Source organism: Hemicordylus capensis, chromosome 5, assembly GCF_027244095.1.
Source record: "Hemicordylus capensis ecotype Gifberg chromosome 5, rHemCap1.1.pri, whole genome shotgun sequence".
NCBI lineage: Eukaryota > Metazoa > Chordata > Lepidosauria > Squamata > Cordylidae > Hemicordylus > Hemicordylus capensis.
Genome location: NC_069661.1, coordinates 93994375 through 94021525, shown reverse-complemented (window position 1 = coordinate 94021525; position 27151 = coordinate 93994375). Strand labels below are relative to the sequence as shown.

Below are 27151 nucleotides of genomic sequence, written 5' to 3'. Positions count from 1 at the left end.
CCTTTCTGAGACCAGGGACTTAAAGAAGGGCAACCTGAGAAGATCTCACAGGATGGGACAGAACTGGCTGGGAGAGGTGGCCCTGAAGGTTAACAGGCACTAAGCCCTGAAGGGTTTTAAAGGTAAGAACCAGCACTTTGAAATAGGACCCAGAAGCAAATAGGAAACCAGTAAAGCAACTGCAGAAGAGGTGTCATACTATCATATCTTCCAGAGCCCTGTCATGGCCCAGACCTCTGAGTCAGAAGAGTCAGAGGAGGAGTGGGAGGACTTGGTTGGGAGAACAGGCTCAGAAGCACAGCAGCAGACAGAACAGTTGGCAGAGATGAGGGCTGAGGAGACTGATCAGGAGGAAGCTGGAATTTCACCAGTTTCTCTGGCAGCCAATCAGGCTTTCCTGACTCAGCATTTCTATTTCCTCTCCTGTGAGATCTTGCGCCTGCGTGTCCCCACTGAGCTTTTCTCTTGAGACATCTTCTTGATCTCACAGGAGAGGAAATAGAAATGCTGAGTCAAGAAATGATGGGCTGCTGGTTATCTTGAGCCCTATATTAAGCAGACGCTGTTCCTGAGACAATACTGTCAGCAAGGTTGTCTTTCGCAGAGAGTGTTCATCGTACTTAGAATCATTCAACCTTTCTTGTTTCAGCCTGTCCTTGTTCTGTTCATTCCTTGCTCCTTTATTTTCAGTTATTACTCAGTTATCGTAGAGGGGGGTACCTAGTTTAGTTTCAAGGGACTTTATTTTGTTTACACTACTTTATCTTTGTGAGTCATTCTTCGCTTTTGTTCATGCAGCTAAGTTGCTGCTCTTATCGCCAGAATTCCTATTTGACTCAGAGAAGTAGAGCTGAAGGGATTGTAAATCCTGTCAGGTCAGCCATGTCAACAGATTTACGACAAGCCCATATGCAGGCAGGCCGCCACATTCTGGACCAACTGAAGCTTCCAGGTCATCTTCAAAGGCAATCCCAGGTAGAGTGCATTACAGTAATGCATACCAAGAGATACGAGGGCATGAATTACTGTGTCCGGGGCCTTCTGGTTGAGATAGAGCTGCAACTGGTGGACCAGCTGAAGCTGGGCAAAAGCACCTCTGGTCATGGCCTCCACCTGCTGCTCAAACCAGAGACACGAGTCCAAGAGGGCCCCCAAGTCGTGGACCACCTCCTTCAGAGGTAGCACAATCCCATCCAGGCAGAGACTCAGACTCGGCAACTGGCCAGATGGAGAAGTAAGCAAAAGCAATTCAGTCCTGGAGGGATTAAGTTGGAGCTTGTTTTGACCCATCCAGTTCCTGACAGTCTCCAGACAGTGGGCATGCAAAGAAATGGCTGCTCTGGAATGGCCTGGGGTGGCAATATACAGCTGAGTATCATCGGCATATTGATGGAATCTCACCCCAAACCGATGGATGACCTGCCCCAGCAGTTTCATGTAGATATTAAAAAGAATGGGTGCGAGAACCAAGCCCTGAGGCACCCCACAAAGGACTGGCCACAGGGCAGAACACTCACCACCAATACACACCAACTGAAAGCACCCACTAAGGAAGGAATCACTGCAAAATAATGCCCCCAATACCCAACCCACGCAGGTGCTCCAGAAGGATACCATGGTCGATGGTATTGAAAGCTCCTGAGAGATCTAAAAGGACCAAGAGAGGAGCGCTACTCTCATCAAGGTCATGATACAAGTCATCAACCAGAGCTACCAATGCCATTTTCGTGCGATGCCATGGCCTGAAACCCTACTGACAAGGATATAGAAAATCAGCTTCATCCAGAAATCTCTCAAGCTGGGCACATACAACCTTCTCCAAAACCTTTGCATGAAAAGGGAGGTTGGAGATAGGTCTAAAGTTATCAAGGACCTCAGGATTGAGAGAATTATTTTTAAAAAGAGGGTGCACCACAGCCTGCTGGCAGAGACCCCTCTGCTGCTGGCAGAGACCCCTCACAAAGAGAAGAATTCACTAGCTCCCAAAGCCAAGATCTTACATTCCTGCTGGCTACCCTAATAAGCCAGGCGGGGCAAAGGTCCAGCCTACAGGTCACAGCACCCATACCAGAGAGAATCCTGTCCATGTCCTCAGCCTCCACAGGCTCAAAAGTATCCCAGATGACATCACACGACAAGGTCTCCGTCATCTCATCAGAACCTGTGCAATTGGACTCCAACTCCCACCAAAGGTGAGCGACTTTATCAGTGAAGAATCTAGCAAACATGTCACAGTGGGCAGATGGGACTTCCATTGGATCTGAATCCTCAAGCAGGGAATGGGTGATCCGGAATGAGGCCGCTGGACAAGAGTCAGCTGATGCAATAAGAGCAGAGAAGTGAGCGGACTTCGCCGCTCTTATCGCCACAGAATACTCCTGAAGATGAGAGAGTTTTATGACAAACGTTTTCCAATAAGTTTTAAGGCAAACTTTTTCCATTAAGCTTAATTAAATTTTGAGTTATATATTGAGTACTATGGTAAAAACACAATTTTAATATTACTTTTATATTATATCTATGTGAAGCCTGTTCTACTCAGATCTTCAGCGTCTTGTGAACATTTGTTTAGATAAAAGTTATATTTATATAACTCCGAGATACTATGGTTCATATTTCTCCATAATCTTTGCTTAATATGTTTAAATATTTAGCTAATTAATTTAATATTAAAGGATTTTAGTTTTAGAGTTTTCCTTTTCTTCCCTGTCTCTATTCTTCTGAGTCAGATTTTCTGAGGTTAGGAGAAGCATATCTATTATTGATTAATCAAATCAATTCTGTTTGTAAGTTCAACAAAACAGGTTAAATGTTAGATGCTTGAGATAAAGAAATACCAGATAGTGGCAGATTTGTTGTGGCCTTTATCCTTATCATGGCATCTAGATAGCAAAGGAAAATAATAAACTGAAATCTCATTTCCACATTTAGGCTCCACATGGAGATCTAACTTTCGCCTGTTTAATTTGCCATCCAATAAATTGTCAGCTGAAAGCCTTGTATCCTAGTTTAAACGTTCTTAATAGCAAATCTGGTTATTTATTTTATATAAGCATTGGCAAGACATATCCCTATTAGTATTTAATGTGGGATATGATTTATTAACACAATCTGAAAACTTATGTTCAAGGCGGGAAAAACCTACATCTAAAGTTGCTGAACAAGATCCAGGCAAAAGGGCAGCAAGTATAGATCCTCTTGAACCAGATCTAAATAAAATACATAATTATCAAAATAATATGTGTATATTAAAATGTTAGATTTCTGGAACTAGATATAATCACAAAGTTTCAGATGCCCGGCCCAATCTTTTTTTTCTTGGCTAGTGTGTCTGAATTACTCCTTAAAGTGGTGGCATTCCTGGCACTGAACTCATCTGGAGCAAGAGGGGACTGGCACAAAGTCTTTTAACAGCTATTTTTGAAAATCAATCATACCTGCACTTTCTGTGTCCTTATTACAACTCAATGGTTATACAAGTTAGTGATCAAAGTTTATGAGTAAGCAGAGAGCAAATACAAGAAAGTATTTCCTCCACCCATGTTATAGGTACAAGGAAAAAGTAGCATACCTCCAGACTTGACCTGATGGTAGTAAAAGACTATATACTAGAAACTAAAAGGTGAAAGTATAGACTAGGAGACTAGATTAAAAAGGAAAAACTACTGGATGAAAAATTGAAAGACTAGACAGACTAAGAACCAACCTTCCTCTCTACTACTGTTGCCCAATCTCTTTGTTTGTCTTTGTTATGATCAATTTCCTCTGGTTTCCCCCCTAAGCGATTATGTCTCCCATCAGGTTTCCTAAACAACTTAATTAGCAATTAAGCTCCACAAGAGCCAAATGGCTAGATGAAACCAGATTTGACTGTTATGGCAGGTTAGCTAAAACCATTAACAGACCTGAAGTTAATGAACATAAGCAAGATACATTTTTGCGAACTATTATAACTTACATACAGAACAGAACAAAAACTTGAATCTAATTTTGAGGTTTTAAGTGCAATGATATGAAGTCTCTTAGGTGCTTCCAGATGGCTGTGCTATTCAGAGGTGTACCTAGGCAATGTTGGAGCATGGAACTAAAAGGCCTTTGGAGGACCCCCACCCCACCCCTTGGGAGGCACCACTTCCACTCCTCGCCAGCCCCACCACCTCTAAAAAATAAGCTGCAATGAACTATTTCTTACACCAGAACGTGTTTAGGTAAAGCTGGAAATGTTTTTGGTTTTTAAAAGAAAAACTTCTGAAGAAGATACTTCCCACTGATCTGCACATACCTTATTTTGCATTAAGAGTCCTGACACTTAAATTAGCTGAATGCACTATTTTTAACACAAGAACATGCTCGGGGGGAAACTGGAAACTAGGTTTTTTAAAGAAACAGTCCTGAAGAAGGTACTTCCCAGTGATCTTCACAGACATACCATATCTTGCATTGAGAGTCCTGGCATTAAATTCTGGCCAATTACACACCTTCTTGCTCATTCATCACACAAACCCACAGGTGTGGGTTAGAGTGCATCTGTAAAAAAGAAAAAGGAAAAAAAAGACCTACCTTGTAGGTGGGGTGAGTGGGGTGTAGTTGGCACATGGCAGTTGACAGTTGGCACTGTCCAGTGACAGTCAAAATGAACAGAAGAAATGAAGCTCTGCAATGAATCCTCATAGGGATTCATTATTAGGGGAAGTGTTTGGATTCACCAAAGAATGTTGGTGCATGTTGACTAGATTCCACTGTGTTCAGTGGGCTTACTGTCTGGGAAGCATGTTTAGGACTGCAGTCTAAGTGTGCAGGACTACAACTATTTATTTTTCTTGCAACCCACCTTGCTAACGTGGCTCAACTCTCTAACATATTGATACATGTGACCAGTTGAGCTGATAGCTCATGGATATCAACCTCAACTATTTTTATGATTTCAGACACAGATTCCAGTATGACAGAAATCAGTAAAAATTGCATCCTTGTAAACATCATCTTCTGCTGTCCTTATGGCTGTAAAGACTGATGAATATACTGCTGCAGATAATATGCTGTATATGCTTTCATATCAAATTGCTTGCTTTTGTAAAGTATGGGAGTAGTTTCCTAGGCAGCACAAAGCTTGTGAAACCCCTTTAAGTGGAACAAGTCATGACAACCACATGAAGATTTCATTTGTATTCCCTTTCTGCATGCCTAGGGCAGCCAATCATTTTAGTATGGTATGTTCTTCTCTCAGGTGAATCACCCACTTAACAGCTTTAAAAAGATTTAAGGAGTGGATTGCAGTCGGTGAAATTATCTGGGCTTTTATTTCCTCTTGAAAGTACTTCAGGATCCAAATAATTTAACAGGTAAAAGCTGTGAGGCTATGGAAATAAAATGCATCGTCTACAGATTCTAGACTAAGAGCTGCTCAGCTTGCAAGAATAAGAGATTTCACATGAAAATGATTCAATCTATGACATGCAATGGGCAGTAGAAATATCTTGCAGTTTCCTCAGTTGAAGAAAGGTATTTATTGTGCCCCATACACATCCAAAACCTCAAGTATGATGCCAGACTCTAAGAATATCACATACCACATGCAAAAAAAAATTAGAGGATAAGTTGGGGTATAAATATCAGGTAGGAAACATAGTTTATTCTTTATGCACTTCAGATAATTTACTGATATGAAATGCAAGATGTTCCCTGAGGATATGCCTACAGAAATTTCCCCCATGCTCCCAGTAGAATGGTAGAATATCTGAGAACAGTGGTTTTCAGATTGTACCAGAAACACTCTCTACAGACACCATTTTGCATAGGTTTTTGTGTATCCTTGAGGGATACAGAAACAATCCCTTTGACCTGATCTCATGAGGATATGTGATGAGATGCTATATTTACCAGTTTTTTTTCTAGACAGTGAAATATACAGGACATCTAATTTTATTTTGGCAGCTAATAACTCTCTCTATATATATATATTGCATCAGTGTTAATCATCCAAACTATAATAAAAAGGAAACATCCAAACTATGTTTGGATAAGCTATGTCTATTGATTTAATTAAGAAGCTACAGATATAAGAGATTTAACAGACTGCTTGTGGATGCCTGTTAGAACATAGCAAAATACAAATTAGAAAAAAATACTTATTACAGCTCTTCAAGTACCTTAAAAATTCAGGCTGTTCATTTATAAGAATTAAAGGAACTCTAACCAATCAAACTCTTTATCTGACCAGTCCTGAAGATCACTATACTAACAAAGTATTGAACTATCATATTGATTTTTATGAGATCACAAGCAGCCTGAACAACAATCTATAGTAGTAGAATCTCAAGTAGCAGCAAGCTATGCATTTTTACTCAGAAGTAAAAAAACCCCACTATGTTCAATGTGCAGGACTGCAGGCTAGAGAGCTCAAATTTACATGGATGTAATCAGACATAATAATTGAAACCCAAATATTTAAGTTTAACTCATGTGTGGATGCAGGCACAGAGGGAGGCTGGAGGTGGCCCGTGTTCGGCTGCCACCACGGCCCCCTGGCCCCGCCCCCCATAAGATGTGGGGGTGTGGTCTCCCTCCCAAATGGAGCTGTGCAGCCCTGTTTGGAAGGGAGATTGGCCCGCGCTGCATTGGGCAGCACGGTTCGGAGAAACCCGCCCTGCCTTTTAAGGCAGCGAGAGCTTTTCTGGCTGTGCTGTCAATGGAGCGGGGCTGATCTCTCTTCCAAACAGGGCCGTGCGGCTCCATTTGGGAGGGAGATCAGCCCTGCTGCATTGGTAATGAGGCCAGGAGCAGCTCTCTCTGCCTTTAAAATGCAGGGAAATTCACTCCACCCGTGCTGCCAATGCAGCACGGGCCAATTGCGGTCCGAAACAGGGCCATTTGGGAGTGAAATAATGCTCCCCACATCTGACGTCAGATGCAGGGGGGGGGTGTCTTGGGCCACGAGGCACGGCCCCTGGGTGGGGTGGCCCAGGTTTGAACCCCTTCACCCAACGGTGGCTACGCCCCTGTGAGGATGGAAATTATCACCTATTATCATCTTCTATGGAAGATGGTGGAAATACGTGAATTTAAAGTGGCCAATATGTATACCTCTAATTTGTGGTTGCTAAGATTCAACACCAACTTGACAGCACTTAATCAATCATCCATCAATTTGAAAATTGGAACTCAGACATACAATTCTGTTTCCACTGAAACAAATTAGTTTCCACCTGATAAATCTGACAATAGAAGGAAATGATGGTGTGATTATTTTAAGCATGGACTTACATCCAAAAACCTGAATTCTAGATTACACAGACTTCCCACCTAATAGCTTCAGTACTGCTAACACATACTTTAGGAGCTATTCAGATTCTTATTAAGGAAAAGAAACTAAAAGACCAGTTCATACAACTAAAAACTGGAGAATCCAGTGAGGATATCAGCCCATGAATGTATCATTTAAAGGTCATTAATGCTGATATGCTTAGTATAAGTTTTAATCCTGTCCTGCTCTGATGCTATAGAAAATGAAGGCACCCCCACACACATTGACTGTTAGTGGGGTGAGTGGGAGATGAGCCTTAAGTATTGCATATTTATTTATTTTATTTATTAGATTTTTATACCGCCTCATCCAGATGGTTCACAAATATAAAAAACAGATACAAAACAAATAAATAACTCATTAAAACAAAATTAAAACCAGTTCAAAATCATTTTAGTACTCACTAAAGGCCAGGCTAAAAAGATACGTGTTAGGACTCTTCTAAAGGCTGCGAAAACACTTAAGCCTCTGATATCCCTAGGGAGTGCATTCCAGAGCTCAGGAGCAGCTACAGAGGAGACTTGATCCTGAGTCGCCACCAGGCAAGCTCCTAGCAGCTGGAGATGGACCTCACCTGATTACCTTAAAGTGCAGTGAGGATCATACTGAAGAAAGCACTCTCCCTTCTTCACTCTCTTCCCTCCACTCCTCCTCATATTTATTTATTTAATATTTCTTATATATACCACCTCTTCCAAAAACTCTAGGTGGTGGACAACAACAATACCAATACCAATTTTTAAAAATAATAAAATAAAAAAAGGGCAAACGCCTGGCAAAACAGGTAGGTCTTAAGAAGGGCCTTAAAAGCAGCTAGGGGAGGGGACTGAATGAATGGGCGGGGGGAGAGAATGTTCCAAAGAAGAGGGGCTTCTTATTGTTTCACACAAAACATTCACCGTAATTGTTCTAATCTACAAGCACACATAAGGTGCTTGGAATATTGAAATGCAATTTGGCTTATGATAAATTGCAATTTCAGAAATGGGTTTGATAAAATCTGCATTCTTATATCTGAGTCAGGATTTCATTGTCCTTGATGCAGTGTCTATTTTAGGGGTGTTAAACATGCAATGTTATTAGCATGTGGTCCAGGTTTTGTGAAAGAAAACAGTTCTCAAACATCTTTGTTCAGACCTCTTCATACAGGACATAAAGGTAGTTGCCAGTAGCAACAACCATAATCATTCTTTTATTATAACCCCTATTAATACCTGCCAGATAGAGGTCCCTTGTGGTCAAGATTTTCAGTGCTTTTAAATTTTCCCTTTAAAAGCAAATAACTTTTTTTTTTGTTAAAAGCTAAATAGCTTTAATTCAGCATCTACTAGCCAAGAAACCATAATAAGCTTTTAAAAAACAGCATAAAATCCCTTGCTTCCAAGATATTTACATAAAAATGAAATATTTGTATATTTTGGGCAATTTGTTTGTATAGATTTTGGCTGATATCCTGACTAATGCAGCAGAAATCTCGGGCGATTTCTCTGTGTAAACTACCCTGAGCCATTTTTGGAAGGGCGGTATAGAAATTGAATGAATGAATGAATGAATGAATAAATAACAATACCAATGCCCATATTGCATTAGCCCCACACTAGTTCCAAAGAGGGAGCATTCTTGCACAAGAGTACAAATACTTCTGACATTCACCCGCACTCCAGAAATGCTTTGTTAGAGCAGAAACGTGTTGTTGAAGATCGCACAGTGTGTTTCCACTCTAACAGAGACTTCTGGAGTGTGGGAGAGCTTCAAATACAGTTGTGCTCTTGCACAAGAGTGTCCATGCTTTGGGACTAGCATGGGGGCTAGCATGGCTTGGACTCTGACGTTAGGATCACCCATGCTGCATTAATAAAGATGTCAGCCTGGACTATAGCCTTGCCTTTATAACTATTTGATTTATAGTTAAATTATATTCACTATAATTTGGTGATGGTATAGCTGCCGAGAGGCAATTATAGCCTGACAGGTGACAGTGCAGCCCCCTTTATGGAGCCGCAGCCCGATGGTAACAACACCAGGAAAGAGTCCCTGACCAAGTCCTGTCTCTTGAGATGGGAACAGCTTGCTTGGACAGCTTGAGGGGAACCAGCTTGCTAGGTAAGAGAACTAAAGGCTTCCAGTGATGTGTTGGTTAGGATATTGGCTATAGCCAGACATTAACAGCAAACACCTAGTGCAGCCATGTAGCCACCAGGGGGAGATGGAGCCTCCCTAGGATAGACCTGGCAATGCTCTTCAGGTCCCTGGCTTCTGTCGCAAGGGAGACTGAGCTTCGCCGGGAGTCAAATTAGGTCTCGGGCGATAGCCATTGGGAATAGGCTGTGCCCTGCCAAGGGAAGAACTTAGGGAAGCACTTAGGTCTCTGGCTGCATTTCAGCTGCCTAAGAATTCCCTCAGAGCAGCATCTCCAAATTAAGTGGAAACTTGGGAAATACCCACCTGGGCCCTAGCAGTTGGTACAATGATAGTTCTATTCATATAGGACTATAGCTATAGTTATATAACTATATAGTTAATTATATAGTTAATGTCTAGAGACCTAGTCAACGATTGTCCTACCCATTGGATCAAATTTCAGAAGAACTGCAGGTTACTGTCTTGAAGCAAGAAGCGTTATATCAAAGTTCATAGAACTTTGCACGTAACATGAAACCACAGTCAAATGGGAGCAGAGGTTTGAAATTGTGAATGTCTGAATGCTTGCAGCCGTGGTTTGCAGCAAAAGCAACCTGAGGTTTGCCCTGCCAAACTCCAAATTGAACCTTCATTTTGTAGTTTCACCACCATAACCTGGTGGCAGTGTTACGTCCGAATGGGGAAGGCACCATAACCACGGTTTTCTTCTGTTTCTGGAACCATAATCCTAGATATGGCAACAGAGCCCGCCCCACCCCCAGGATCACGCTCATTCCATGCCTGCACTGCTTCTTGCTGACCGCCTCTTTGAGCACTTGCCTCATGCCCCCCGTCTCTCATCCAACAAAGCAGTTGCCTGGCCACAGGGACACTGCCACATCCCATCCCAAGCTTGTCAGCTGGTCAAATGGCAAAGTCACACAGTGGCATGCCCTCTTCTCAGTCAGTCCCTTGCTCCACCACCTGGCAATCAGGAGAGAAGGGGGACAGGATTTAAGACAGGCCTAGCATGCTTTACTTTCCAAAAATGAAGTGACAAAGACATAGGCTCACAAGCACATGCACTTGAGGTGGCAACACAAGCAATGTATGGCAGGGCAGCAATACCCGAGGTTGGGTTTATAAGGCAGACACACCCAGGAATTCTTGAATGGCTCAGGTCCTTTTTTGGGTATGATGTTAGGGAGGGGGCCCAAGCCCCTTCCTCTTGGTGGAGCATGTGTGTTCCTTAGGCTTACTCATGAGAAGGGCCAGGTAGCAGGATCGGCATTGTCCCAGTGAAAGGAGTGATCCCTCATCTGTGATGATGACGGATGCTGTTCCTGAGCGGACTGCTCACTCGTGAGAGTGTAAGGCCATGTGTATACCCCTTCACAACATATGAGAAGAATAGTCTGTGGGGACATGGGTGTCAAGCTGAATTGCTAATAATGTGCGATGACATCCCCTTCTCCCATGGACCGCTCTCTCACAAGACTGTCAGGCCATGGAGACATGCATGGAGGCTGGACAGCAGATGCCACCCAGCCAGGTTGCTCTATACAAGTAAGCCATGGGGATGGGTACCTCAGCAACAGCTCTGCCTGTCTTGGTGACTGCTGTGAAGAAGCTGTCAAACCATGCCCTCTGCCACTCCGTCCGCTCATCCGAACATGTCCATCTTCATTTTCCCTGGAATGACAACTCCAGTCTCCTGAGGTCGCTGGAAATCAGGGCTCCCCCACCCATGATTCCCTGTGACAGCAGATCTGGATATAGTATAACGCCAGTCTGAACCCAGGAAATTTGAATGATAATAAAGATCTGTCCCCGGTCCCAATATTTCCCCAGTCTTCTCAGCTGGCTCTGCCTGGACACATGGAGCATCAAAGTCTCCTTTGGGTGCATCAAAGGCTTTCTGGAGAGGAGGGGGTTGCTGTGCAAAAGTTCTATCATAGTCAGAGAGAATGGGGGCCTCACACGTGGGCCCCCTTTTTGGAGTTAGCTCAACTTATAAGCCCGCAGTCCAACAGAAGACTGAAGGTTGGTGAGCCTAAGGTCCTCCTCATTAGACTGGCCCTCTCATGAGTGTGCTAGTCTGCTGGCAGCAAGGTGCCATGGGGGCAGGCTGTAGTTTGGACTCTGTGGACTGCCAGGCTGAGCCCTTGCAAGAGCATCTTTGGCCACTACGGGCCAGACCCCAGGATCCTTTGCCCTCCCTCATATACATATCCCCTCCTAGGAAATCATCATGTTCCCTACCCTTTTATGAGTAACAGGAAAATAGTGCCCCCCAAGATCCCCTCAGCCATTAATTGTGTTTGTGTGAGACAGTTTTGTTTGGGGTTTTTTATGAGGGCGGTGGTGCAATCACTGTCAGAAGAAGGGCTTGAATGGCATGGCATTTAAAGGAATTTAAATGCCCTTTCCCTGCTGAGGGCAGGTGGAACATTCTGAAAAGGCACAATTGCACTTGGCAGGCCCCCCTTGAAGATTGTCGGCAATGGCTGCCGCCCTGGAGATGGACTGATGCCTTGCCCAGTTTGGAAGTGCAAGCACTATGGAGCTTGATGGGATGCAGTTTTGGCAGAACAAGATGGGGGGGGGGCTCCCCTGCTCTGAAAAATGGAGGTTGTCAGACTGTGCTTGGACAAACATCTGTGATGAGATTCATGGTTTGAAAAATTAACTGCGGGTTCAGCAACCTCCGGTTTCACATTATGTGCAAATGCAGCTACTGTGTCAATCTTCCATCACAGAAAAAAATAGGAGGAAGCTATGGGGGGCATGGGTGTTAATTTTACCATCTGCCAAAGGTCCGCAAAGGTGATAAGGCGATTGCGTCATTTTGCTTCATGCAGGAACTGCCCTTAGGTTGCAGTGCACTGGCTGAATCCTTACCTGGCATCCCTCAGGTCACTATTCAAGACCAGCTATGGTGCTCAAGTCCTAATCTATTCAATTTTAACCAATAAATCAATCCTCTTTGTCACAGCTTTGCTACCTTTCTCGATGTACTATATACTTCATGGATGGTCCTGATGGCCGTTCTCAAACAATACATTTCTAAGAAGTGGGGACTTGCAGAAACTCAAATTCATTTCTCTGAAGGAGGTAAGATGATAAATATCAATACCTGTGCCTTTGAATTGTCTTTGTGCCAACTGTCCTATACGCTTATGTGCACTTGGCTTTTGAAAGGTCAACATAAAATTGGCTGGCATACTGACAGTTCATATTTATTCTAATTGCTATAATCTAGTAGAAAATTACCTCAGCCAATAAATCATTTGCAAGCATCCCTTAATAAAGCAAAACCTGCCTTTATCCCAAGGCCAGCTGTCAAGGGTTTTTTGAAGACACAAAAACTTTGGATAGAAAACCCAAGCATTTAACCATCAATATTTGAGTTATTAAGAAAAGTTAGATGAGATTTTTTAAACCTAGTGTTTACTTTTCATTGGAAAAAAGAAGTATTAAAGAAAATCTAGTTTAGCTGCTCTTAGTATCCTTAATTCAGTCTTTATTACGGTCTTGGACCAATAACACAACATCTAAATCAATATAAATTTTTAAACATAGCCATATTAATAACATAACTGCACACTGGATCTAACCATTAGCGAGCAGAGTGTGATAAACTCGTACTGCAGAACAAAAATTTGCAACTCTGTGTGTGATAGACGAATTTATATCTATTAGCAAATATTTGATGTAGAATCTGTCCATTCGACCTGGTAGATTATGTAAAAGAGGGTAAATTAACCTTTGTCCAAGAAAGACACACTGCAGGAGCACATGTGCAACTGACTCAATCTCATCAGAGTTACAGGGGCAATATCCTCCCTCAGCCAGGTGCTCTTGCCACCTGGCTCTGTGTGCATGGGCTGCCTGCAGCCCCACCCCACACACACATGGCCCTAAACCTGGGGTAAATTCATGGGCTTGGGGCCGAGGCAGTGCCAGGATCGATCCTGGCACTGAAGTTCACATGGCACTTCACACGAGCAGTCTGGGCTTGGCTGCTCATATGAATAGCCTCAATTAGTATTCTATATATATGCATAACAATAGTCGGATCGGGGCTATCCTGTTGTTGAAGAACTAAAGAATAAAGCAACTATTCTACATATCCCAGGCAGCTTTGGACTATTCTCAAAATGCAGCCCCATACAACCCATGCAGGACAAACAGTTTTTGAAATCAAAGTCATTTTTCAAAGTAGATTGTAATAAAATTAATTAAAATGACACTGGGCATTGGCCACACCCAAGGTAGCTCTTTTGGGGTGCTGGCCCATCTCCAACCATATATTTAAATATCCATGAACACAAGCAATTATATTTCATTTGTGGGATTTTCAATTTTTCTGTTGATTTATTATATTGCTTAAATTATTTCAATATTTAAAATTACTCAGACTTAAAATGTAATCTTTACATCTATATAAAATCATCCCAAAAGTCAAAATAAATTATCATAGTTCAAGTGAAAGAGATGGAATTAACTTTACACCTTCATAGTATTTTAATAGTTTGGTAATTGTATTTGGCAATAGTACATCTTCTTGCCCTCCTGGGATTTATAATTAGGAATACACAGATGAATAAACACAGCTGGCTTACATGATTGCATCATTCAAACTAATTATCAATAGGTCATTTCCTTTAAATATCCAAGGTATTTACTGTGGCCAACAGTGTGACGGAGTTTAGTAGCTTAAAAATATTCAGTGAAATTGGTATAAACCTAGGTAAGATAAAAGGCAAAATAAAAAAAGCACCTTTGAACCACATGGCATTTATAACATGAAAAATAACCTGTTTGAAGAATAAATCCAGGAAGTAGGTGTTATGTTAACTGAGGTACAAATATTTATACAGCAAGTTTGCAAACTCTTTTAAGCCAATTGGTTTGACATTTTTAGAGCATACACTTTTAATGATGTCAGCTGATCCTTGTCTTTAACTTAATAATGCAAACTATGATAAGTACTGAATTTAATTTCATTTTAGTTGTTTTTAATATGCCTTCTATTATTTTAACAGCAGACATTTAAGTACAGCTGGCTCCAAGTGAAGAAATATTTTTAATAATCAGCACCATCTCTAATTCCTCTAGAGCATCCACTATTCAGCAGTAATTCATAAATGAAACAGAGAAACATGTAGGAATTGAACTAACAGTGCTTCTAACCAGAGGCCATTCTGGTGCCTGAGGGGAAAAATCCAAATGGTTCCTTTCATGGTACTTAAAAAGCAACATAATAGTAAACTTAAGCATCATCAATTTGCTGGCCCTAAGTGTTACCCCAGAATCTGCTGCCTGAATTTGGACTCCTCACTCTGCCTAAATGTTACCACTAGTCTGCTTTAACTTGTAGGAAAACAATTCAGTGTTGTGACTGTTTTGCATCTCAGTGATGCTTCATACATTAACACTACTTACACTAATTTTGAAGTACAGAGATAGCTTCTCTGCCTTAAGTACAACTCTGTCAAAGCTGAGAGCCAGTTCCAAGTTACTCATTTCTGCACTATCATAGGCCATCTGAAGCTTGTCTATAAGCTCTGTGTGTATTAAACATGTGCCTGACCATTGTGACATTAGCACATTGTCACCCTCTTTCTTGTTTACATCTTGAAAGATACAACAAAGGAAAAGTAATATGGGACTCTAGCCCAGGGCTGCGCAATTTTGGCTCTCCTTCAGATTCTGACTACAACTCCCATAATCCCTGGCTCTTGGCCACTGTGGCTGGTAATGATGGGAGTTGTAGTTCAAAAACAGCTGGAGTTCTCAATGACTGAACTGGAGATGTACTATTGTACATCAAATCCCAGATTACAGATCCCAGTTAAATGTTGAGTAGGTATTGTGTCAACCTTACAAGAGTGAAAATGTCTGGGTTCTTACAACTGGAAATTAGGAGTATGCATGGCACACAAATCTCCTGATTCATAATTTAGAATCTTCAGGTGGGTTGCGAGAATGTGTGTGTGTGTCTGTGTGTGTGTGTGTAGCAGTAATAATAGTAGCAATGTGGTCTAGTAGCTAAATGTGGTCTAGTAGCTACTATAAGCTAAAAGGTTGATGCAAATTGGCTCTGAAAAGGAAAATTAGTACTCACTGTTGACTTTCCTTTCTGTTCTCTCCAGATGCAGACAGTCCAACAAGTGAGTGGGTAGTGCCCTCCCTCTTGAACTGAAGGCAGGATCCTGATTGGACAATGGCCTCTGGTCCTAGGGAGGAGTACACATATGCCTTACCCAGACCTAAGGTCTGAACAATGAACTAAACTAAAGAACCCCTAACAATATCGTGGTATAATATCAGATAAATAATACACCATTGTTTATGTGACTAGCTAACAAGACAGAAGTTAAAAGTATCCCTTTCAGTCCTTAAACAAGAGCTAATATTGGATGTATACAATATTTGTTTCTAGAGGAAAATTTAAAAAGGTCACCCAGTTAAGTTCAATCCCTTATGGATGGATGGGCAGGAACTAGGCCCCACCCCACCCTGCCCAGAATTGTCATTTCTCATCCTGTTGTCTTTCCTTGAAAATTCTCAGATGGCTCTTCTTAGGAGGAACCCTGAAAATCCCTTCAGATTTCACTTTTCCAAAACATTGGTGCCAACCTTAATTTATAGTCTCATGTGGCTGTTTCATGGCCCAAAATCACAGCCCTAAATCACTGCTGAATTTACTGTGTTGCCAAAAGGAGTACTGTGGAGTGGTTCAAACTAAGGATGTGCATGAACTGCAGTTTGAGCACAGTTAGGAAGTGGGGACAGGGAGCTTTAAGAAAGAGGTGCTCTCTGCCACCCCATGCAGCTTCCTGCTGGGGCAGCGCATATCCCAAGAATCTCCATGCATAAACATGGCATTCATGCATGCACGGAAAGGAGATCTATTCTTGTGGTAGCAAGCATGACTGATTCCCTTAGCTAAGCAGGGTCCACCCTGGTTGCAAATGAATGGGAGACTTGATGTGTGAGCATTGTAAGATATTCTCCTCAGGGGATGGAGCCGCTCTGGGAAGAGCAGAAGGTTCCAAGTTCCCTCCCTGGAATCTCCAAGATAGGGCTGAGGGAAATTCCTGCTATATCTACCATTGATGTGGGGGGGCGGTCTGAAGTAACATTATCAAATATTTTGATCCCTCTAAGCCGTTGCTAGCACTGAGTAAAACTATCTTTGTTTACTTAGTAACTCTCTTTGTTTGCTAATGTACAGGCTGCTGAGCTGGATGGGAAAGAAAATACACAATGCACTCGGACCAGACATATACATTGTGGCAAATGTGTGGCTGCCACTGACATCAGCAGCTACATCTTCTCCTCCCTTTCCCTTTCTCGTGCAGTAAGCAAAACATATGGCGTGAGAGTTGCCTCACACTTTTCACTTCATAAACTACCACCCAAGGAGGAAGTGAAACTTGCAGCATTGTGATGTTACTGCTGTCCTTTGCCTTATGACATGAGTCTGAATCAGATAGTAAACTGAACGAGTGTACAGAGATCTGTACACTTGTATGTGTATTTGTGTGAATGACTGTACCTGTGTACTTTTAAAAGTGAACCTGGATAAATGCCCTTGAAATGCATGTTATAGATAGGAAGTTTATTTCTGTTCCTGCGTTCAACATAACATGTGAATTACTATACTTGTATACAGAACTGTACATGTGTACGCTGTACACTTGTTGTACAAGTGTTGAACATATTGTGTGAATGGGCCTATATTTATGGGGGGCAGAGGGGAAGTACCATGGGACCTTTGCTTTTGGCATTGTCTGTAATGTGAAGCTCTGGTCTTGAACAGTACTAAACTAACTCCAAAGCAACAGCAGTCCAAGTCTCAGATTTAACTGTCACAGTAATGGAGATGAATGAGTTCTCAGTTTTTGTTCTGTCTGAATTTTGACTATTTTCCTTTGATTTCTGTTCTGTTTTGCTAAAATTCTTGGGATCTCCGCCACCCTCGTCACTACACTACATAGATAGACAGACAGACAGACAGATAGACAGATAGATCTTCATATTTAAAAACATATTTTTTCAAGTATCTATATATTTAATTCTCGAAAACGTACCCATCGCTAATCCCGTGCGTGGCAGCTCTCACAAGAGTTCACAAACGAGCTGCCAATTAGCGATGGGGACGGGTGGCCCGGGCAGCAAAGAAGTGGTAGCCACTGGGCTAGCTGAGGAGAACTGTTTGATGCCAGGCTGGCCGGTGGGCTGAGGAGAGGTGGTTGCTGCCAGGCTGGCCGGTGGGCCGAGGAGAAGCGGCCGCTGCTGGGCTAGCTGGCGGACCGATGAGAAGCGGCCGCCGAGGGAAAACTAGGGGCACAGATGCTCGACGCCAGGTCAGCTTGTTTTTGCATATTTCCTGTATGAAGATCTGGTGTTATAAGTCACCAAGCAAGCATTTAAATATATTTTTTCTCTAATGGGCAAATGCATACAGAATTTATAGAATCTGTAAAAATTGTTGTAGTTTTTATGATCCAGTCTTCTGGGGAGTGGGAGGGATCCAGAAGCATGCATTCTGTTGTGAATTTTGGAATTAATTAACATCCCTAGTCTCAAGGGGAAATAAGAACAAACTATTTCTCAACAACTCTCTCACAGAGTAACAACAAAATGCAGCCTAAATAGGGGAATCCACAATTTATAGTTATGTGACTGGTTTCTTTGGCAAAGCTGTGTATTTCCAGGGACAGCTTAAGTTAAAATAGGCTGTAAGCATTCCTTCAGTTAATGGTTATAAGCAGCTGGAATAGTCTTCAATACAACCACCACATTCTACCATGCTTCAGGAAGAAATGTTGATTCAAGACATCAGTGTTATTTTCCCTTTCATCCCTCTGTGTATTCCTATAGGTTCATGGGAGGTTTGTACTATCCTTTGAAATATTTATATATTCTGAGAAAATCTGTGTTGTGAAGATAATGTCCTTTGTGTTTTTCATAGGTCAAAGCTTGTTTATAACCCTTTAATTCAATTCCTTCAGGAACCTAAGGAAAACCTCTCCAGTATCACATTGTACAGGCAGTGATAACCAGAGGCGTAGCTAGGGAAAATAGCGCCTAGGGCAAGCATTGAAATTGCGCCCCCTGTCCAAACATATGACACCCATCTTTCAGATAACTTTACCATAATATCAGCTGAAAAATACAAGTCAAGCTTGTTAATCTTTTAATATTTCAAAAACTATTTAGCAGTGGATGTAGCCAGACCAAAAAATGCTGGAAAACTACAAATTTTGGTATGCTGGGGCTCATGAAAAACCCAAATACTATGTGGAGGTGTACTTGGAAAACTAAACAGAAGTGCCTGTCTATTTCTCTACTATGCATTGTAGCATCACTATTACATAAGTTTTAAAAATTAATGGAGAATTTGACTTTTCCCAGATACTCTGAAAATAATTAAAGGATATGCAGAGTAAACTGTGTCACTGCTTAGAATATATTCTAGTATTCCAGAAAGACAGTTAAAATGAGAGAAAGAGAGCCAGAAACTCCCAGTGGGCCTTAATACTAAGGATTTGACACTGATTCAAAGACAAACTCACCATTAATAGCCATATTATTAAGACATCACATTTAACTCACTTATCACAAGAAGCAAAGTAAGAGCAAATGAATACAATCCTAGCTCATAAGCTTCAGTTCAGTATTCACAAGCCTGATTCTCTGTACATAGTGCTAAACTGAATATTTGTACAGTGACATATTATTTTTTTTAATTATTATTTTTACCTGTAGCCCCTTTGAGGGGCTTCCTAAAGGCTGTGGGTGGGGGTCTGCAAAGTTTCCCCCTCCCACCGCTGGCCTCTAGGGCCTCACAAGGACCATTTGAGCATGTGTGGTGGCCATTTTTAAAAACAATTTTTTTAAAAAAAAAATGGCCACTGAAAACAAAATGGCTGCCACACATGCTCCAATGGCCTCTGCGAGGCCTGGCCTAGGGCCTCACAGAGGCCATTTGAGCATGTGCAGTGGCCATTTTGGTTTTGGCAGGTATTTTTTTAAAAAAATTAATTTTAAGAAATGGTGCCCCCCTTCAAGTGGCTCCCGGGTCACGTGCCCTGCCTGCCCCACCCTAGATACGCCCCTGGTGATAACGATCACTGGGCTGTACATTTAAGAACTGATTTCTTAACAGCTTTCAAGAGTAATGAAAAGAAACAGCATTATCTGATTTGCATGAATATTCTGTTGTGTTGGTTCTTGCAAGATTAGCTGGAAACTACTGGTGGTCTTGCACATTTCCCCTACATAGATTAAATGGGAAAAGTGCTCCTGTTGGGTAGAGACAAATGACATCTTACTCTAGACCACTAAATATGATACTTCTGATATACCACTTGCAAAGCATATACCAATTGACAAGAACTCATTAGAAATTATAAAGGCAAAAAAGACAATGAGGCTATTCACATGTCCACTCAGGCAGGCAGATGGTGGTGGGGAATATAGATTTCAACCTACCTTCCCCCAGATGATCCATCTTTTCTCCTTCAGCGTGCGAGTTGCACGTCCACATGGCCCGGTGCTGCCAGGAGCAGTGCTGATCAACAGAGGCTGGGACTAGTTTTCCTGGCCTCTGGATATCCCATAAGGCACCGGATGATGAGTGTGGTGCCTTGGGGGATTCCCCCATCAGATGGGGGCTCTAGGCACTCATCTCTATGTCTCTTTGGGTTCCATGGAGCCTGAAGACACACACGAGCCTAACAGCTGGCTTAAGGGAGAGCTTGCTCCCTTAACCTTGGCTAAGAGCTAGGCTTAGGAGTGGGGTTAAGCTGGGTGGGATACCGGGATCTGTATGGATCCTGGTGCTCCAAAGCAGGAACCTAGTCTAGGCTTCACTAGCCTGAGCTAGGCTGCTTGTGAGAACAGCCTCAACTACCATGTGCCCATTCAGCATTGGTTGAGTGGCTATGAAATAATACTCTAAATATATTGTCAATAGTGAAAATGCTTTATGGACAGATTGTCAAAATTCTTCAAAATATAACTGAGAAAAGGATTCAGCTGAGTATGCCATCCATGAAATTTTCAGTGTACAATGATAGATGTAGTTCACCATTACATAAATGAGTTGCTTACAGATTATTCATAACACTTGCTGTGCAAGTATTATTATTATTATTATTATTATTATTATTATTATTATTAATTCGATTTCTATACCGCCCTTCCAAAAATTGCTCAGGGCGGTTTACAAAGAGAAATAAAACAAATAAGATGGCTCCCTGTCCCCAAAGGGCTCACATTCTAAAAAGAAACATAGGACACACACCAGCAACAGTCACTGGAAGTACTGTGCTGGGGGTTGATAGAGCCAGTTACTCTCCAACTAATTAGTTACAGTTACAGAACTAATTTGGACTGGACATATCTACAAGGCTGATGTTGCCACTTTGTATAATGAACCTCTATCCCCACTTCTACTAAATAATAAGACATTGTATAATGTTGGGGGACTTTCCAACCAATGTATAATTCTAGTTACACACATGAAACAATATTGCCATATCTTTATAATACATTAAGGTCTCCGCTGTCACAGAGTGGCTAGGTGTTGTATTATTGGGCCAGCTCCTCTAGTCTAAGGATCTCTAGATGTCATTGGCTCAACTGGTGGGTAGGGGTGTGTGTTTCGTTTCGGATACAAAATGTTTTGTGCCCCAAACAGGCCATTTTGGCTGTTTTGTAGCCTAAACAAAAGATCCAATGCTCAAAACAGAAAATTTTGTAGCTGAAACAAAACATCCCTGTTTCAGATACAAAATGTTTTGTTGTTTCGGCTGTTTCAGGACTCCATTTTGCAATTGTGAAAACTTTCTCCTTCAGTCTCCATTTTGAGTTTATCACTGTTGTGTGTAGATGTGCATGACCTTTGAAAATCTGCCATGTTCTTTGCAAAGCTCTGCTGTTGTTGATGATGTGTGATATTGATGTTATTTGGGGTGGATTTGGGGCAGAAAGGGGGCTTTGGGGGCAGAAGAGTGGGTCATGTGGTAGTGCTCCAATGGTAGTGCCCCTGCTGCCACGCAGATTCCAAAGGAATTGGGAAAAGGGCTGATTTTTAAAGAATTTCTGAAGTTTACATGTCTTTGGGGCAGATTCGGGGCAAAAATGGGGCCTGAGGGGCAAAACAGTGGGTAGGGTGGCAGTGCCCCAAGGGGTGCCTGCCACAACCCAGATTCCAAAGGAATAGGGCAAAGGGCTGATTTCTTAGGAATTGTTGAAGTTTATGCATCTTTAAGGTTTTCCCCCATAGGAAATAATGGAGGTTTCAGCAAACCCATAACTCCAACTGTGGGGGCCAGGAGCAAGTGGTGGTGTAGTGCACATAGGGTGCCAACCACCCCCATGTGTTGCTAACTCATGGGGTGCTGGGTTCTATTGTTTCTGAGGATCTACACTCAAAACATCTCAGAAACAACAGAATCCAGTACCCCATGGGTTAGCAACCCATGGAGGTGGTTGGCACCCTATTTGCTCTACACCACCATCGCTCTGGGCCACCCCAGTGCCCCCCAAGTGCAGTCATGGGGCTGAAACCACCGTTATTCCCTATGGGGAAGCACTTTAAAGAAGCATAAACTCCATTAGATCTTTAAAAATCAGCCCTCTGCCCAATTCCTTTCAAATAATTCTGGCAGCTTCCTTGTCCCCACTGGGCACTACCACCCACCCAACTCTGCTCTGGGCCACCCCTTTCCACCTGACGTGAAGCTATGCTTTTGCTGAAACCTCCATTATTCCCTATGGGAAAAAATCTTAAACTTCAAAAATTCACCAAAAATCAGCCCTTTGCCCAATTCCTCTGAAATGTGGGTAGTAGCTTCCACCCATTGGGCACTATCACCACCACCCACTAGTTTTGCCCCGGGGCCATTTTTTAAAAATCTAAAACATTTTGGATTCGGATTTTGCAATTTTGAACAAAGAACAAAATTGGGGTGTTTCAGATTGGCTGATTTCAAACAAAGAACAAAATGGGGGTGTTTCGGATTTGGGCCAAAAACAAAACAGAAAAAACAAAACAAAACGCACAACCCTACTGCTGGGTAGATCCAGGTTGCAATGTGGCTTCTGAGATGTGAGTGTGTTGATGCAAGGAAGCAAAGTAATGTAGTAACAATATAAGAAACATTTAATGGCAATTCAAATGCTCCTTGAGGCTTGGATTTTACTGGAAAATATTGCAACTGAGCTTTAGAAATGTTCTGTAGTCTCCAAAAAGCCACCAGCTTCTTATGAAGAAAATCAAACTGTTTATTTACAGTGTAACTTCTAGCCACTGGTTGCTATAACTCCAACTGCAGTCATATAATCTGTTTCAGGAGCTTGATGGCCCCTCCTCCCAATATTAACGTACCAATCAGTACTGCTGCATATTCTTTACCACAGAACCATAACTGACTAAGGTAAAGTGTGCTGTCAAGTCAATTTTGACTTCTAGCGCCCACAGAGCCCTGTTGTTTTCTTTGGTAGAATACAGGAGGGGTTTACCATTGCCTCCTCCGGCGCAGTATGAGATGATGCCTTTCAGGATCTTCCTATATCGTTGCTGCCTGATATAGTACCAGCGGAGATCCGAACCGGCAACCTTCTGCTTGTTAGTCAAGCATTGGGTGTTATTGGATGGATGAGCTTGAGCAGATGTGTTCCACATACATCACACACAGTCACTCATAGAGCTATGTTAACCTACCTTGCTTGGATGCACTATCTAATCTAATCTATCTATCTATCAGAAATATTTAAACCTTGTCCCTCCAGTACACTCCTGTTCTGGGCAACTCATAAATATAAAATAGATGCAATCTAAAATAAAACTAATAAAATTAATGAAATTAAGTAAACAAATTAAGTGAACAAGGAGAGGAGAGCTGGTCTTGTGGTACCAAGCATGACTTGTCCTCTTAGCTAAGCAGGGTTTGCCCTGGTTGCATATGAATGGGAGACTAGAAGTGTGAGCACTGCAAGATATTCCCCTCAGGGGATGGAGTCGCTCTGGGAAGAGTAGAAGGTTTCAAGTTCCTTCCCTGGCTTCTCCAAGATAGGGCTGAGAGAGATTCCTGCCTGCAACCTTGGGGAAGCCGCTGCCAGTCTGTGAAGACAATACTGAGCTAGATGGACCAATGGTCTGACTCAGTATATGGCAGCTTCCTATGTTCCTATGTAAATTAAAAGTCCAAGCTAAAACCACAATCAGAATTGCAGTTGCTGTTTTATAAGTTTCAGATTAAAAGTAATTTAAAAAGCTAAAATTAAGAATTATAAAAAGTAAAGAACCTACCAGATACGACCAAAGATGGAACATTAAAAAGCCTCTTTAAAAAATGTCATTTTAGTTATTTTTAAAACAGTGAGGGAGGGAGGATGGTGAAACTCTTCAGAGAGGGCATTCCAAAGCGGAGGGGCCACAACCGAAAAGGCCCTCTATCTAGCCCCGCCAGCCGGACCTGGGCAAGTAATCCCTCAGTGTTCTTTAGTTATTAAAAAGCAGGACCAAGAATTATGAATGAGGAGATGTTGGTTTTTCTTGGTTATTATTCTGGAGCTCTGGATACTCTTCCAGGTTTGGCTAGCTGAATCTCAGCTTCAGTTCCCTCTATGTAAAATAGGATTTTTTCAGATAGAATATATTTAGTTCACCTTGTTTAGTTATCTGCTCTTCATGCTCTTTAACAGCTTCTATTTTCTGCTTGTGGCACATTTGTCATCTGGAATGCATTGGCCCTATCCCTGATTTACTGGGCTACACCTCTCAAGTGCTGAACTCTACCCCTAGCCTCACCAACCATGGCCCCCATAATAGGAGCATTCCTAATTCTATCTATAAAATAATTTTTTTTACCAACCAAATATTTTTATCTGCAGGCTTCTTGTACTGGAGTACTTACTGTGTCAGCCAGTATGTCATCTTTCCAATCTTATTTCTTTCATAGCCCATGCATTTATATGGGGGAAGTACAAGACCTTTGAAGGAAAGTGAGGGCGATATCTTATTATAAGTGCCCTTTGACCAAAAAAAGTTAATTAGATTAGGATTCAATTTAGTATAAGAGAGTAGCAGTGTGCACAATATTCAGTTCTTTGTCCCATAATATTCTAAGAAAAAGAGAAGGTCACACAGGGCTAATTAAACTCACTTTTTCACAGTGGAAAATAAGACTTGCATTTAAAACAGATATCTTAAATCAGGAACCATTTTATTCTATTTGCAAGCTTATCCGGAAGAAACATTTGTTAACATAATTGCCACCATCTATTTTGATGTGATGCGCTTCATAATTCCTTTCATAAGCAAGAATACTGGGGCATCAGAGATGTTCCACAATGAATCCAGACTGTAAAAACGGTTCTGTTTGGGATAGAAACATTTCTAGACCAGATCCAGTACTTGTTTCATTTTGGTAGATCCTGCATCAATTTCTGAAAATGAAGTAAATATACAGCACAGGTTGAGGACATCTATGAGTAGGACTAACCCAAGCCCATTTTGCATGTGCATAAATATCCATGCTGGGAGGAAAGTGATGTCACTCTCCTGGAAGTCTTGGCACACACAGAGGCTGGCATTTTAGATGAGCAGAATGGATTGATTTCTGGCTCTACCAAACATTTCTGAAGTAGAATCAAGAGGTTATGCTCATAGCTGAGAAGAGGCATTAGTGCATCCTATTATTATTATTTATTATTATTATTATTATTATTATTATTATTATTATTATTATTATCATCATCATCACAGTCAGACAGGTGTTATTGACTGGTTTGTTTTATCCAGACATCGAGTCCTTCCCAAGGACCTGGGATGCCAGAATTTTATTGTCAATGTTGTTGCTGTTGTTATAGATATTGTCGCAGAATATAGGCCGTTCCCAGTAAAGCTGCTTTTTGTAATTGGCTGATGGTGATTTCTTTGGCCCCTATGGTGCTGAGGTGCTCTTCAAGTTGTTTTGGAATTGCACCTAGGGCACCAATTACCACTGGGATTATTTGGGTCATCTTCTGCCACAGCCTTTCAATTTCAATTTATAGATCTTTGTATTTGGTGATTTTTTTCTATTTCTTTTTCTTCTATTCTGCTATCCCCTGGTACTGCTATGTAGATTATTTTAACTTGTTTTTCTTTCTTCTTGACTACAGTTATATTCGGTGTATTGTGTGGCAGATGTTTGCCTGTTTGTACTCGGAAGTCCCATAATATTTTTACATCTTCATTTTCTTCAACTTTTTCAATTTTATGGTCCCACCAATGTTTGGCTACAGGTAGCTTGTATTTTTTGCAGATGTTCCAGTGTATCATCCCTGCTACCTTGTCATGCCTTTGTTTGTACTCAGTCTGTGCGATCTTTTTACAACAGCTGATTAGGTGGTCCAGTTTCATCTGCTTCTTTACAAAGGTGGCACTTGCTGTTTGTTGTTGACTTTTCGACTTTTGCTCTTATTGCATTTGTTCTTAGTGCCTGTTCGTGTGCAGCCAGTATTAAACCCTCTGTTTCTTTCTTCAAGTTACCGTTCTTAAGCCATTGTCAGGTCTTGGTGATGTCTGATTTTCCCCTTATATTGTGCAAATATTGACCATGCAGTGGCTTCTTTTTCCATTTTTCTGCTCGGTTCTTGACTTGTTCTTTCTTGTAGGCCTGCTTTCTTTCATTGGTGTTGAATAGTTTCACATTATTGACCATTTGAAGTGCATCTTCTTCACTGTCCTTGATATATTCTTCAAGGCCTCTTTTCTCCTCCTCTACTGTTTGATGGACTTGCAGCATTCCTCTTCCACCTGAACTGCGAGGCAGGTATAGCCTATCTACATCACTGCGGGGGTGCAGAGCATGATTAATGGTCATTATTTTCTCGGTCTTAAGATCTAGCGTCTCTAGCTCTGCCTGGATCCAGTCTATTATTCCTGCACTGTATCTGATAATAGGTATAGCCCAGGTGTTTATGGCTTGTATGATGTTCCCACCATTGAGTTTGGACCTGAGGATTTTTCTAACTCTCCTGATGTATTCACTTCCAATTTTTCTTTTAACTTCAGTGTGTGCGATCTTATCAACCTGGAGAATGCCCAAGTATTTGTAATGTTTTTTTCCTCCCAGGTTCTTGATGTTGCTTCCATTGGGCAGTTCTATTCCTTCTGTTTTTGTTATTTTCCCTCTGTTCATTATTAATGCAGCACACTTGTCTAGTCCAAACTCCATTGCTATATTGCTACTGAATATACGGGCAGTGTTTAGCAGTGATTCAATTTCTGACTGGGACTTTCCCTACAACTTCAGATCATCCATGTACAGCAGATGGTTGATTTTACTTGATGTTTTAGATGTTTGGTATCCGAGGCCTGTTGGGAGTCTGCATTCTCTAGGAACTTCTGGTTCCCTTCTCTCTTACTTTCAGGCAGCATATCACTAAACAGGGCAGCTCTCCATTTCTGCCATAAAGAACATATTTATAGCTTTCTTGAGAACCAGTCAGATCATGCATACATTTCAGGCTGATGGATTACTGAATTACTTTTAAAAAGAGGACGGGTTGCTTCTTTCGCACTGTAGCTATGTCTCCCTTTTGTAATGGTTCAAGTAACCCCTCCCTCCTATTAGGGATGTGCACGGAACCAGCAGGGGCCAGTTGAAAGGTGGTGGTGGGGACAACATTAAGGGCGGCGGAGGGTGAACTTAC

At 41.8% G+C, this 27151-nt stretch overlaps 1 protein-coding gene across 15 annotated transcripts in view; it reads right to left on the bottom strand.

Annotated features, from left to right (window-relative positions):
* Positions 1-27151, bottom strand: part of SGCZ (sarcoglycan zeta) — an 889976-nt gene that overhangs the window by 168371 nt on the left and 694454 nt on the right. Inside the window, exons 2-3 of one of the 15 annotated variants that reach the window (XM_053253778.1) lie at positions 24367-24442; positions 15555-15666 (exon numbers count right to left, since the gene is read on the bottom strand). The exons of 13 other annotated variants lie outside the window; for them this stretch is intronic. In XM_053253778.1, coding sequence (XP_053109753.1) covers positions 15555-15666; positions 24367-24442 — 188 coding nt within the window. The remainder of the gene's footprint in view (positions 1-15554; positions 15667-24366; positions 24443-27151) is intronic. One more of the 15 variants, XM_053253780.1, reaches the window with a different exon arrangement.